This window comes from Hydra viridissima, unplaced genomic scaffold (assembly GCF_058129835.1).
Source record: "Hydra viridissima isolate aposymbiotic clone 2 unplaced genomic scaffold, HvirCarnegie_v1 scaffold_4, whole genome shotgun sequence".
In the NCBI taxonomy this organism is placed as follows: Eukaryota; Metazoa; Cnidaria; class Hydrozoa; order Anthoathecata; family Hydridae; genus Hydra; species Hydra viridissima.
Window position 1 is genome coordinate 15,624,901 of NW_028324303.1, and position 15,145 is coordinate 15,640,045.

At 27.9% G+C, this 15,145-nt stretch overlaps 1 protein-coding gene across 9 annotated transcripts in view; it reads left to right on the forward strand.

The window, feature by feature from the left end:
- The first annotated feature begins 1,266 nt into the window (after positions 1-1,266).
- The window catches only part of LOC149890098 (uncharacterized), a 29,058-nt gene continuing 15,179 nt past the window's right edge, over positions 1,267-15,145 (forward strand). For 3 of the 9 annotated variants that reach the window (XM_090084786.1, XM_090084790.1, XM_090084792.1), the window contains exons 1-6: positions 2,493-2,628; positions 5,185-5,241; positions 5,868-5,895; positions 11,013-11,067; positions 12,988-13,139; positions 13,914-14,036. In XM_090084786.1, coding sequence (XP_089940912.1) covers positions 2,536-2,628; positions 5,185-5,241; positions 5,868-5,895; positions 11,013-11,067; positions 12,988-13,139; positions 13,914-14,036 — 508 coding nt within the window. In that variant the 5' untranslated portion in view covers positions 2,493-2,535. Of the gene's footprint in view, positions 1,424-1,539; positions 2,010-2,492; positions 2,629-5,184; positions 5,242-5,867; positions 5,896-11,012; positions 11,068-12,987; positions 13,140-13,913; positions 14,037-15,145 lie in introns of those variants that run through there. The other 6 variants (XM_090084793.1, XM_090084791.1, XM_090084789.1 and 3 more) reach the window with 6 other exon arrangements.

Here is a 15,145-nt window from a genome sequence, read left to right on the forward strand (position 1 = left end):
TCAAAGTGTCTTGCCGAATCTGGAAACTTGCGAACACTGGGCTACCCTCCTAATTCAACTTAGCCCATATCACGGGGGTCAGTTCGACCAAAACAAATGCAGAAAGCTTCTTAAAAATGTTGATGTGCTACAGCAACTTTTTGATACAAACTTGGTTCCCAATATTTTTCACATTATAGAAGCATTTAAAAGTTTCAATTTAGTTGTCAAAGCTTGCTTTGAATTCATCCAACAACCGAACTTCGCTGAAAGAATTGAAAATTTCAAAAGATGTTACTTAACAATAATTGGTGCTAGCATGGCACCTAAAGTTTACACCGTGTTCACCACATCAAGGATTTCATCAGTCACAAAGGATTCCCCATAGGGCCCTATAATGAACAAACTGTTAAAACTGCTCATCAAGGTTTTTATCAACATTAAAGGTATAAGCGAAACAATAATCATCCAGAGTGCAAAGAAAGAATTTTGTGCTCCATAACTGATCTAAACAGTCAGCATCTTTAAAGAACTGCTAGCATAGTTTGAGCTTTTAAAGATTAGGAGCAGAAAATCATAGCTTACAGCTTATAAAGAACATTTCAACCAACTTAATTCTTATATGCTGTTAATTTAAAAATTATGAATTTTAATATTGAATTTAAAATAGTACTGTAAAGTATTTGTACTAAAAGAGTATATTGAACTATTTATTAAAAATTTTTTTGTGGAGAAAATCAAAAAATATCTCTTATATTAACATCAGATACTAATTAATGGTACTTTAATAGTTAATTTTCACTGTATAAGCCAGGTCAAATCACGCTTTAAATAGCAAACCAATACTTTGGTCTATAAAATGAAAACGGTACATGAAGCAATTAAACAATTATAATTAAAATTATTGTTATTACATAGTAGAACACTCATGTTACCATAATTTTGAAAATAGTGACCAAATAATAAAGTAATTGGTAAGTGTTTGAGGTATAAGTAACAGAAAACTAACAAAATTTAAACTAAAGCTGCCATAAATCCGTAACTCGTTAACCAATCCGACTGAAATTTTATCCAAATGGTGTAGCTATAGGCAACGCTTGCACCAAATTTTATCAAACTATACAGAATGGTTCTCATTCTACAGGTGTTTTTATTGGCGCACCATGAAGTCAATATTTCACTCAATTTGTACATTAAAATAAAATTATCTTTCGCGGGCAAAATAAAATGATTTCAAAATTTGAATCACCGAGTGTCTTGATGTGTTCACTATTACCCTATATAAATGGCATTTTTGGGTCAGCTGGGTTGGCATTATCGTGATCCGCGTCAACCGTGTGCATTTAATTAACGGACATTACAAACAATTAAAATTTAACGGAAAAAATGTATATCACACAATTCAACTTAAAACCTGAATTAATAGGAAAGCATAGAAACAAATGTAATTATATCCTATTTTCTTAGACAAAAGCATAATTACGAATTTTTAATACTGTATATATTTTCATTTAATTATGTCGTAATTGTAAGAATATTATAATGAAAGCAAAATACCTCGACCTTCGCAAAAAATTACGTTTAATTGAGTTTTAATAATGATATATATTTATCGCATGTTTTTAGCTGCATATTGTCATATGCAAAATTTGTTGCTTGGAGTAGTAAAAATTGCTTGTTTAAGAAACCTCACTGATTTTAGGTCAGCTGCACTGTACTCCCTATAGAGCTTTACCATGAAAAATACTTCCATGAAAATGTTTGGATGATGTTTATGAGATTAAGAAGTTGTTGCAGCTCTCTGAAACAGCAAAAAAGAAGTCAAACTGGTGGCTTCATTTACACTGACTTTAGATGCAGTTAAAAGTTTTCGCAATAAATTGAATTTCAAAAAAACTTGCATGAGTCTACCTGTGTTCACCACACTAAGATCACACTGCATTTTAACAAGTATTTCATTTTATCTGGTTAAAAAATCACGTGTGAGCCTCTTCATTCAACAAGCACATAAAGTTCTTTCTTTGAGCTTTGTAAGAATCATTAGAACAACCAAAACTTTAAACTTTGTAAATAAGTTGTTGATAACAATAGGAAGAAACTAGTTAAAACAGCAAGAAAGTTTAGAAATCAAGCTGCAACACATTATCATATTCAATTTATTTTCCATTCTTAAAGCATAGAAATTGTTAAGCTTTAATATTAAAAGTTTATTCAGTAAAAATTTTTTCTTTTTTAATACTTTGGAGTATTTTTGGCAAAGTATCTATTTTTTTTTTGCAAAAAACAAATTTTAGCATTTAAAAAAGCAAAATAACCTGTGATCAGCAAAAATTGTATAAAAACAAAAAAATTGAACAAATAAATGTTTTATAGGATTTTTTTAGTGATACATAGGTATATACAAATATATATATATATATATATATATATATATATATATATATATATATATATATATATATATATATATATATATATATATATATATATATATATATATATATATATATATAGCAACGTTAATTTGACATCAGTTTAGGTTTTAATATTTCAAGCATGAACATCAAGTTACTTTTGCAGCGTACAATTTATAGTAATGGAATGACTCCCCTGAAACATGGTGTTGTTTTAGCTTTAACTTTTCTATTTGTAAGTTGTTTTTTTTTTATTCAAATATCATATACATAAACTTTATTACATAAGCTGTAATTTATCTAAAGTTTTATTTAATTTAAGCAAACAACTATTAAAATCTTAACTTATTTCTTTCCATTGAGTGAAAATTTCTTTCCCAGTGTTCAATTTTATTTTTAAAATTTGAACTATTTTGAACAAATGCAGTAAGTTTTATAAACATAATTGAGTACTCTTCTTAAAATAGTATAAAAGTATATATATATATATATATATATATATATATATATATATATATATATATATATATATATATATATATATATATATATATATATATATATATATATATATATACTTTTATATCTATATGTATACTTTTATATCTATATGTATACTTTTATATATATGTATACTTTTATATATATATATATATATATGTATACTTTTAACTTATATTTGTTACTTGTTTTTTACATTTAGTGAATCTCTTTTGCTTAATACTTGCTTCAAAGAGATTTTGTTTAAGGTTTTTTTCTTTTGTTTAAGGTCATCCCTTTTTGTGTTAAAGTTTTTCCACTTTCACTTTTTTGTCTATAATATTTGGTTCATTCCAGCTTAATATTAAGTATATTCCAGCTAGAAATAGTGACAATAGTTTTCTTGCACATATGGTTGAATTTTGATAATTTGATTTCTGTTTCCTCACTAAACAATTTCATTTTTCTTATTCTTTTAAGTAATATTTTGACTTAATTATTATTTTACATTTTTTCAAGTTCTTCTTGGCTCTGGATATTTAAAATATCAGAAAAATTCTCAAAAAAAAGCTGCATCATTCAATTTGGGAAATCAGATTGCTTTAAATTAAATCAGTTTATTTGAAGAAGTCTTTCTTTTAAACCAGCCTAGAAATATTTCAGATGATCAAAAATAAAGCGCTACCAGTTACTTCAACTTTTTGTTGCAAATATATTTCTGACATTTCAATAAAGATAATGATACCAAATATCTTCAACAAGAGTCTTAATTGTTCCTTAAAGCTAGAAGTGTAATATATTTAGTTTTTTATATTTTTCAGCTGAATAATTCATGCTTTAGCATTGACTATTAAGGATAACTCATGTCAGGTTTATTGCTTAAAATGTTTATCAGGCAGTTCCCAAATGAGAGCCATCTTGCTTTAAGGTGAAGTAAATGTCTTAGCTGATAGCTTAAAACCTTAAATAGCTTTAATTAGCTTTAGTTGAATTGGTACACTTTATAACTAAATGAATTTTTTCATTTAGAACAAGCAAAATGTTTTTAGTTGCCATGTTTTACCTAAAAATAACAAAGTTCACATGAAGAAGTTTTTTATCAATTTTAAGCAACCACTATCTGAGGCCATCATATTAAGAGAGATTTACCTGAGAGCTTCTTTGCTTTTAGCTTTTTATCAAGTTGTATTTCAACATCTTCACTCAATTTGCTTATTCATCTGCTAACAGATGAATAGACAAAATGAATGAAAAAATTGATACTGAGAGGAATAGCTTTCAAGTCTTTGTCAACTTTTTCTTAAACCGCTTTAAAAAATGCTAAGATTGAATGTTTGATTAAATTCTATCCAACTGTATAGTATATTTACCAAATTTATCAATCAACATAGAAATTTGTCAACTAGCTTAAGAAGCACAATTGACAGTTGCAATGTGAGCAGTAAAGACTTAATTGTTATTTTTTCAACCAAATTTTTCTTATCAAGTTCTAAAGTTATTTAAATTCAAGTTAAAATAAGCACTATATTTCATCTTTAAACAGGCAATATTGTTTTATTAAATCATTGACAAAATATTTTTTACTTAAAATACAAAACGGTGACCATTTATGGGATAGTGTGTATAAAACAATCTTCTAATTATTTCTGACTTCTGTCAAGTTTTTTTCTACCTTGCCCCACTCATACTATGGTCAAAAGTAAAGCATTATAAAATTATCAAAGAACAAGAAATGAAAGTTGAGCTAAGAACTAAAAATGAAGTATGTGTTAAAATCAATTATCTTTTTGTCCATTAATCAATTTGTCCCTTTAGGAATTATCTTGTGTCACACTGGAAATTCTGTATCATATGTATTCCATTTCAAACCACAATAATTCATGCATTTTGTAAATAAGATTAAAAAAGTTTTTAATCATATTTTCAAAATGCATGAATTGTAGTGGTTTCTAAATCTGTTAATAATTTCTATTTTTGTTTTAGTTAGCAATTGTTTGTATTCAAAATTTGCTAGCATGCATTTTGAATCTGGCCTGTTTGTTTTTTTTTTAATCCCTTTACATAATTTTACATAACTTGCATGATTTTTTAATTGCCTAAAGGAAAATAATCGAAAATATGAAGAATTCTAGTGCAAAAAAAAATAGTTTTTACAACACGATTCTAACTAAAACCAAAATTATTTACACTAAAATTTATCTCCTAAAATAACATTTCAAAGTCATGATATGGAAGTTTTATTTCATAAATATTTGTTAGTAATGCACTTTGTAATTAAGTGATTTATCTCTTTTAAATCTATAAATTACAGTTCGCTGATGCCATGACCATGACAACTGTCTTCTCCTACTTGCCTAAACTTGTTAAGGTAACATTTTATATCTTTTTTAACTAATTTTCTGTGAGTCTTAATAGTCTTATTACATCATAGCTTAGTACAAACAAAAAATGACATGGAACTAATAACTATTGTAACAAACTATTGTCTCACAATTGTTTGATGTTTTTCTATGTTTGTTTTACTTTTTGTAAAGAATATGATGTGACAGAATTTGATGAATAATTGTTATTCTACTTATTATTTGAATTCATTTTTACAAATAACATCTAATTTACAATTTCCTTGATTTTACAATTGAAGCAATTAAATGTAACAAAATTTTTTTTTACTAACTTTTTTTTATTTACTTAAACTAATAAAAAAAGAAATTTTATGAAATGTTTTGTGTTTACCCACTTATAAAGATATTCTAAACTACTTGATTTGTTTCACATTTATTTAGGTGGCAAAAGTTTTTCAAAGTTTGTTATTTGCCGTTATTCTCCTAATTTTGTAATAGTTAGTTATTTATAAACTCTAATAAAAGCTTAATACTGCATAACAAATTTAAAAGATGTTAAGTTAATTATAATTTATAATAACTAATAAGGATTATATGTATAAATCTAACACATTTTTGTGTCCTCATGCTTATATTTATGTTTTTCTTTTAGTCCTTTGGAGCCTCAGAAGTTCAAACAGGTAAATTTAATTATCTTCCAGGTTAAAAAGGTTCAAAATTTTTAATATAAAAAAATTTAAAGTATTTAAGTTTGTTGAAGCCTGAAATATTTAAGTTCTTTTTTTTCAAATAATACTCCCTATAACATGCACTCTATTGCTCAAAATCAAACTTCTATTGCTCTATTGCTCAAAATGGGTAGGAATTAGACTGAATTTTAGACAAAGATGAAAAAAGCAATTCCAATATACCTGGTGTATTCATATAAGATTGTGAAATGTTTTTTATATTTTTAAAAGTTAGTTTTGTCTTTGCCTTCAATTTTCTAGTGCTATGATCTTATTGGAAACACAATTTTTCAAAACATGATATCTCATCTAGTTTTAATGATTCATTACATATAAAAGAATTATTTAAACCATAGGTTTTTTATGTTTTATACTTTTTCAATAGAGTTAATTTAAAAATAAAAAGCTCAATAACTTAAAGCAAGTTAATAATTATTATAAAGACAAGTTACTTAATAATTTTAGAAAAAATATTTTTTTGCATCCTGGAAATAACTCTTGAACTTCTTGAAGTTTCTCATTATATCTATAACTGAACAATAATAACAATAATAGAGCGTCAATAAACTTGTGCTAAATAACTTTACAATGAGTTAATTAACTTTTTTCATGATTATTTTCAATTTTTATAACACTTAAAAAGGCTAATTCACATTAGAGCATTAATATATATATATATATATATATATATATATATATATATATATATATATATATATATATATATATATATATTTGGGTCATTCTCCTGAAAAGTAACATTTTCAATAGTTAATTTTATAAAAATTAGATACTAAATTTTTTAAACCAAATTTTTTGTGGTTACAGCTTTGAGTATATGTAGTAATTTGAAAGTATTCACACAAGTCGTTAAATGTCAGTTTACTAAAAAAAAGTTAAAAACTTATAGCGTAATCCACAGACGTGACAACTTTACCACAGATGTGACCTTAAGAGTAATATCACTTATGCTGTAACAGCTATAAGTGTTGTTCAAGTAATTTTCAAAAATAATAATCATCTGTAATCAATAGTTTTTATTAGCTAACATAAAATAGTATATGGTACAAGTTTTTAAAATTTTTTAAGTGTTATTAGTACATAAATTAGCAAATGTTTTTGAATGGTAAATCTTGTGGAAAACTGTATTGCCCCCTGTTGTTGAGGTTTGGCTGGCACAATAACAAGCTGTCCTCTTCACTATCGCCTTAAACACTGTGATAACTTAGTCTTGTCTTTTTCTTTTTACATTTACTTGGGCTTTGGTTTTCTTGTGCCAAACTTTTGAATATTGTTCCTTCATCAAGTGCTTTCTTCCTTTTCAAGAATCGTTGACCTGGTAAAGTATGTTAAGGAATTTCTTAAAACAGAAGCAAATAAAATTATTTATAAAAAAAGATTACAAAATTAAATAACAGTTAAATAAGGTTTTTCATGCACAACTAATTTCAATATTTTATGAAAATACAAGGCTTGCTAAAAAACTAAATATTAATGTTCAAACATTCTTGATGGCTAAGTACCTATACCATTTAAGCAATGCAAAAGTTTGCAATATTCAATATGAGCCAATTTAAATTTATACATTAAAAGGATACGAGGATGAAGATCTGTCAAAGATTCAGTAGGAATTAGTACTTCTCCAATGCTATAGTGATTGCATTTTGTACCATTGTCACATTCAGTGCATGTCAGCCTTCTCATATACAACGTTTCTTTTTTAGTGGAACCTAAAAACACCTCATGAACTTGTAAAGTCCCCTTGAAAGTTGTTAGGTTTTTGGGAACACATTTCTCATAGAGATTGAAATCTGTTTTTTTAATAGTATAGATGGTTATACTTGGACACTTTTTTTTTATTTCTTCAACCAAACAATTAATATCAGGAATATCTTTCCCTTGTCCTATTATTCTGTCTGCGGTTCTTTTGATACATGCCCCTAATCCATCAGGGGCACCTTTTTCGTGCCCCTTTTCTGTGAAATGGCGTCTCATTGTTTCAGCTCCAAACTCTTTTCGAAAAAAAGTACCTAGCAAATAGAACATGGACTTGTTTCGGTACTGTTAAGAAGTACTATCGCTAAGAAAATGAGCTGTTATAATGATAGGCAGTTTTTCTTTCAACTCATTAATAACAAGCTTTAAATGTGCACAGATCCCAACAAAGTCGTGTTGCCTGTTATCTGAAAATGTACAGTAAGATTTGGCCTTTATTTTGTTTTCAGAAATACTGTAATAGTACGCCACAACTGTATGGATTGACACTTGGTTTCTTGATCCACCAAAATGGAGCAATTGAATTTCTTTTGAGTATTTGCAATTGTAATTTTCTGAAAAATCACAATGAATGAAATTATCCCTAGGCCCCAAGTTATTTTTTATTTCTGATGTAGCTTTGTACTGGTGTTTTATATTGCATACATGCCTCATAAACTATTCCAACATGTTATTAATAAAATGTAAAAACAGCTGTTTTTTAGTTAATGTTAACTCTTCTTTTACAGTTTTACCTTTTACCAAAACTTCAACTCTTTTTTTAGACCATTGGGGAAAAGTTGCTTGTTCATTCTCAAATTCTTTACAAACTATTTTTTTTGTTTAACCAGCATACTCCACATTTTCTTTCTAGGCACAATTCTCACAGCTCGCCATCACATGTTATACTTTTTAGCAAGTCAGTGGGATATTTATATGCCAACATCTTTAAAGTATACAACTTTTCAAGAACCAAAGCAAAATTCTCATGGTCAATACAAAGACAAGTATCTCGTTTACGGAAGTCTGGTTGAACTACCCAAAAGGGTCTCAATTTACAAAATGTGCTATAAGATGTTGAACTGAACTTGTTTTTTTTTTTTAAGTCATTATACAAATTTAACATTGTATCATTCAATAGTCTTTTTTATTTTTTGTTTCTTGTTATTGTTTCTTTTTTCCCAGCAGTAAGCCTACTAGAATGCTTTAGAAATCTTTTTCTAAAAAGCTTTGTACTTCCATCTTAAGTTTCGTTGTTTCAGTATATTTGAGAGTTGATGTGTATGGTATGGATTGCGTGGTAAGATATATCTAGAAGTAAGATTGTTAAGGCTTCTTTGAAGTCTGTACTTCTTTATTATCTTTCCGCTTAATACCCTGGCAAGAGCCTTTTTTTTGTTAATACATCTCTCAGTAGAAAAACTTGATTGTATTTGTGTCTTTAACACTTCGCTAAAAAGCAAGCTTTTCTTTACTTCCTTTGAGCATTTTGTACCACTAGTCATTTTTTTAACCACCTTTTGAGGAGTATTATCATTTGCAGACTGCAGTCTTTAGAATTTTTGTTTGTATTTATGACCTCTTTGCTTTAACAATTTGTTTTTTTCTTCTAATTTTTGGATTTTTTTCTTTAACCCATCTCTATACTTTCTACGAATTTTTAGCCCGCTGCTATTTCTGGAACTAGATTCTTGACTGGGACCAGGAAGTACATTGAAGTCTAATTCATTGTCGATAGGAATATTTACAATTGAACTTTCAGGTGGTGTTGACAAATATTTTATTAGTTGTTGTCTTTTCTTTTTCATTTCTCGACTTCTTTTGGTCCTTTCCTTCCAACCTTTTCTTACTGATCTTTTATCCCTTTCTGAAAGTTCATGAATTTTCTTCCGTGTTGCTTTTTTTCTTTCTCTGTCTTTTTGTTTTTGTTCTTCATACTTATCTGGGTTTTCAGCTTTCATCTTCTCCCTTGCCTTTCTCATATTAGTTTTTTCAATTCTCTTGTTTTTTCTATCTTTCCCATCTTTGTAATCTATCAGGCTAGAAACATTTATCTTTTCTCTAATAATAAATTGGCTAAATGAGCAAAGTTTTAAAATATTAAAAATAGAATAAATAGACATTAAAAAATCCATATACAAGTAAAATTAGTATTTGTTGTCACGTCCGTTCCACTGGTGTCACGTCTGTTGCTTCCTGTATTCCACAGATGTGGCATCCACAGACGTCACAGATTAAAGGAAAAAGCCTAAAAGGGGTGCTATGTTTTGAGGCTAGGACTCTGTTCCCCTTGGAGTAAACATGTCCTGTTAATAGCTAGTAATTAAAATTATTGCTCATAAAAACATAAATTTATATACTCAATAAATGTTTACCACAGATGTGACACACTCACACTAACGAATTCAACTTTTAAATTTTCAATGCTTATTAACACAAAACAACTCTACCAAACCTTCTTTCAATTTTACTCATCAATAAAAATGTCTGGTATTTCAGCAGGACAGCAACTGAGAGCACTACTGCTTCATCCTACAGCTTTTTTTTGATGATAGCAATTCTATCTACAGAAGTGACACTTGAGCTGGTGACACAAGCTTCAATCACATAAAAGTTACTTTGAAAATATGTTTTGAGGAAAATAATATGTCAACTCTAATTTCAATGTATTTTTAATTATTTATTATGCATTAAAAAAAATTAAGTACTTCTATCAAAGAGTAAACTACTTGGGATTAGCAAAAGGTCTGGGTGGTGACATTCCACAGACGTGACTTGTCACAGTCTGTGGAACATAATTTATTTACTGAAAATACTATTTTGGATTGGGTTAGATAAGTTTAACATTGTATGAGCTGTAAATTTATTATTTGTACTTGTTAAAAATAAAAATAGTATTAACTTGAAAGAAAAAATTAGTGGTGACAGTATATTGCTACCTTTCTGGAGAATCACCCGTATATATATATATATATACATTCATATATATATATATATATATATATATATATATATAGAGAGAGAGAGAGAGAGAGAGAGAGAGAGAGAGAGAGAGAGAGAGAGAGAGAGAGAGAGAGAGAGAGAGAGAGAGAGAGAGAGAGAGAGAGAGAGAGAGAGAGAGAGAGAGAGAGAGAGAGAGAGAGAGAGAGAGAGAGAGAGAGAGAGAGAGAGAGAGAGAGAGAGAGAGAGAGAGAGAGAGAGAGAGAGAGAGAGAGAGAGAGAGAGATATACATATATATATATATTTGCAAGAGAAAGTTAGTTTAAGTAAATATGGTTGCATGTTTTTTTCATACCCATTTTACATTGTTTAGGGAAAGATGCTGGTTTGATTGCTGCATCACTGTTTATTTCAAGGATTTTTAGCAGGTTTGTTTCTAAAATAAAGATTTCAGTCAATATCATATAAAGTGACTGATATGGACTAATATAAAACTTGAATTACTTTTTACAAGCTACATAAAAAATTAATGTTTAAATGTCTTTTTACAATAATTTAGCTTTGACTTTTCTCTTTGTATAAAAAAGGAACCACTGTTTTTAAAAATAGATACTTATTCAAAGATTCAAAAAACAGTATATATTATTTTTTAGAAGCGACTTTTTTCTATTTCGTAATTGTGAAAAGTAGTTTAGAGATATAGTTTTAAGGTATAACTAATTCAACTTAACTTCAAGGAAATACAAAAAAATTTATCTAAGCCATATTTGTACGTTTTAAAATATTTAATATTTTGTACTCATAAATGTAAGCTGAAAACCATAAGAATGCAGTCAATATACAAAACGTTCTGAAACTGTTAAGTCATTATATTTTGGTGCAGTTTTCGTAGTATTGAGATAATCTGAAACTGCGAAAATCTTTCACTCTTGACTTCTTCATGTATGTAGTTTTTGTATGAAATAATTTGTTTGCAATCTTCTGAACTTTATAAATTTAAAATTATGTTGTATGATTAAATGAATTGGAAAAATATTTTCGTTAAAAAGAGTTGTTTCGATTGCAAAGTACCAAATAGTTTCTTTACATGGTAGAATACTAAAACTGAAAACTGTTTAACTTTTGGAGATAACTTTCTCCATAAATATATTAAAATGTTTAAGTTTTAATAGACTTAGTAGATATTTTCCTCCTTGATTTTTATAATTTATTATGCTGTTAATAACCTTTGTTTTCAATGTAAAGCTTCTCTAAGTTACCTTCATGTTATTTTTACATTTCTTGAACACATAATAACAATATTCATTTTTTATTTAAAGTTTTATTATGGTTTCTAAAGATATTTCATGATAATAACTTTAATACAAACTTATTTTATGGTAATGTCATAGAATCCTCTCCACCACTCTATAACTGATGAATATGATTGTTTTAAACGTCAGTTAAAAAAACATCTTTTTTCCATAACTTATTTAAGTTGATATCTACATATGCAAACGTTGCATAGGTAATAGACTGTAAGAAAATTTAAGTGGAAACAATGGATGCTAATGCTAAATCACTGGAATAGGGACATGGTTTGGATGATATGCTAAGGTTCTTTAAGACCATAGATCATTAAAATGTGAGAGGTTAATTCATTTCTGCTTAAATCATTTAAATTACAGTTTTTGTGAATCTTGAATAATATTGTGGGTTTTGGAAACAATTCCAGTTACAAAGTAAAGCACAGATTTAATAAGAAAACCTAATTAAAGCATTTAAATGATAAACAATGACTGATAATCAAGTTTAGATCTATTTCTAATATCAATTAAATTAGATGTAGTGAAGCTGTTTAAAAACCTTGTCAGAATCCTTTCATTTTACAAAGCTTTGATCAAAAGTTTTTTTGCACCCTTTAAAAAAATTATTTTGCGCTTGATAACAAAGTTAATAAACTCTTTCATGTTACTTTATTTTAAACACAGTATAAGTTTTTTTAGACAAATTTAAAAAAATTAGATTAACAGATTTTGAGAAATGGCAGGCATACATGGTTGATTTTGAAATCCGATTAAGTTTTTTTGAAGGAGCAGGAGGAGAGGGAAGAGGAACCATAAATATTTTACTGCTGGTGCTTCATAATTTTATTTCTTAAACTACTTATAGTAGGGGAGTACAATGTTAGAACTTATAATATTTTATAAAGATCTTAGTTCAAATATTTTGAGAATGGAAATTGTATGCCTTGGATTTTTTCACATGAACATTCACATAGTGCAGATGTTTCAGAATTCTTTGTTATTGTTGCTGTTATTCACTATTTATTTATAATTTAAATGTAATTACATTAATGCATGCTAAAGCTTTCTCTGGGGTTACTTCGCTGATATACTGGGTAAAAAGAAAGTGTTGCTTATCTCATCTTCTGGTATTGCTATATCAACCTTTGCGTTTGGATTCAGCTACTCATTTACTTGGGCATTAATTACAAGAATGCTACAAGGTGTATTAATGGGTTAGTAAATTTAACTTAGAAATTGGCTTCAGTTATTGAATTCAGAGTATAAAACAAATTTTTGATTTTGCACTTGTGTTTTTTATTAACCTTTCACTTCTCTTGTTTTTCATTTGCACTGCACCATTGTTGACATTATAATGTAAGTGAATAAATGAAAATAGTTCAACCAGCTTAAATGTTGTTTTTAAATTTCCATTTTTTTTTTATCTGAAAAAAAAATGTATTGCTGTTAATGTAATGCTGTTATAACTAACATACAGACATCATTTGCTGCATTTATTATAATAACATGATAATTGTAAGATTAACATTGTCTAAATGCGCTGCTGCTTTTAAAATTATCAGAACATTCTCATTATTGAAAGTCTTAGTGAGGTTAATCTAAAAAAATACCTGTCCTTTAAGCCAACAATTTTTCTGAATTGTTGTTGATATTGATTGTTAAATGAAAACTTTTTTGCAACTTTAGTTTCTAACAAGAGCTGAGCCTAAGTGTGCATTTGGCACTGTTGCTTCATTAAATTTACTCCATATAGCTAAGGAGGTTCTCTTGTCCTCTTCTTCTCCCAATCCCTTTTTTTAAAGATAGAGATATTTATATAAATTAACTTTCACTTTCAACAACTTAATTTACCCTTAAACTTCTGTTATTAATTTCAGTTAAATATATGTAATTGCTGTTTATTTTATGTATTATATTTTTGCAAAAGTGTTTAAAATTAACGTTTCTTTTATGATAAATGTTCTAGTTCTAAAGTATTATTTATCAAGGTGTGGTTGTAATTACAAAAAGCATACTGATTGACATCTGTGATGATACAAATGTTGGATTAGCTTTAACAATACTTTTTACTGGATATCAAGTAGGACTTGTTATTGGACCCAGTTTAGCAGGTTAAAAACATAGTTGAACAAATGTTTTTGTTTTCCTTTTTTGTTAAAACATTTATATTGTGTATAACATTTACAACATATTGCCACAATTAACATTATCGATCGCAGGGTGGGCTAGTGATTTGCAGGCTCTTTTTTTGCATGGTTAAAAAAGGTTGAATTTTTTTAAATTTTTTTATGTTTTGTTGATGGAAACAAAGTAAAAAATAATTCTGATTTAAAATAGCTTAAAAATGGAAGCAAAAAATATCGAATTGTTAAACTTGATCCATGGAGGTTCATCCACAAGAGAATCAGAATAAGAGTTTGGAGTGTTTGAAGTTGAAAAGACCATGAGAAAAATTTACAGACTTTTATGAAAGTTAGTGTTGTCAGGTCTTTCAGTTAGTTTTTAACAAAAAAGTTCAGCTCCCAGGTCAGCGCAATCAAAAAATTGGTATCATGGTAAACCATATTATCTCTAAAGTTTTTATCAATCTTCTCATCTGAGAAAGTTTCAAGCATCTATTGTTCAGATAAGAGGTTTTTGATCATAGGTAGTATTGTTAACAGAAGAAATAATCAATTTGTTTTTAAAAAGATCACCTTGCCAGGTTTTTGGCTATACAAATTATTCTCTGTCAATAATAAGAGGGCTGGAAAACATCCACCCATTTATGTTAAAAAAAATAAAAGTGAATACAGAGATTCATATCAGCTTTTTGAAAAAGCATATGCTACCACCTAGTGTAAAGAAGAAATGGTAACACATGCTTTTTAAAGGCTGGTACAAACCTTTGTATTCAATTTTTTCTCAGGTGGGAGCTGTATGTTCCAACAGGATTAAGCTATGAGAAATGAGACCTAAGAGATCTCATTGTTTTTAAATGACGATTTAGCTAATTTTTGGACGAAAGCCTTATGGTCTGTCTACAAACCAGGTTTGAAATTACTTGATTATTCAATTGGAAGCAATATGAAGAGCAATCTATGCAAAAAAATCCACTCAAGTTTGTTCAAGCCATTTTTCAAAAGAGCTTGGCATTCAATATCAAGAAAATGTATCACCAGTTCTTGCCAGGCCTTCCATTTTTATCTAGAGGCTATCATTTGAAAGAACGAATATGCAA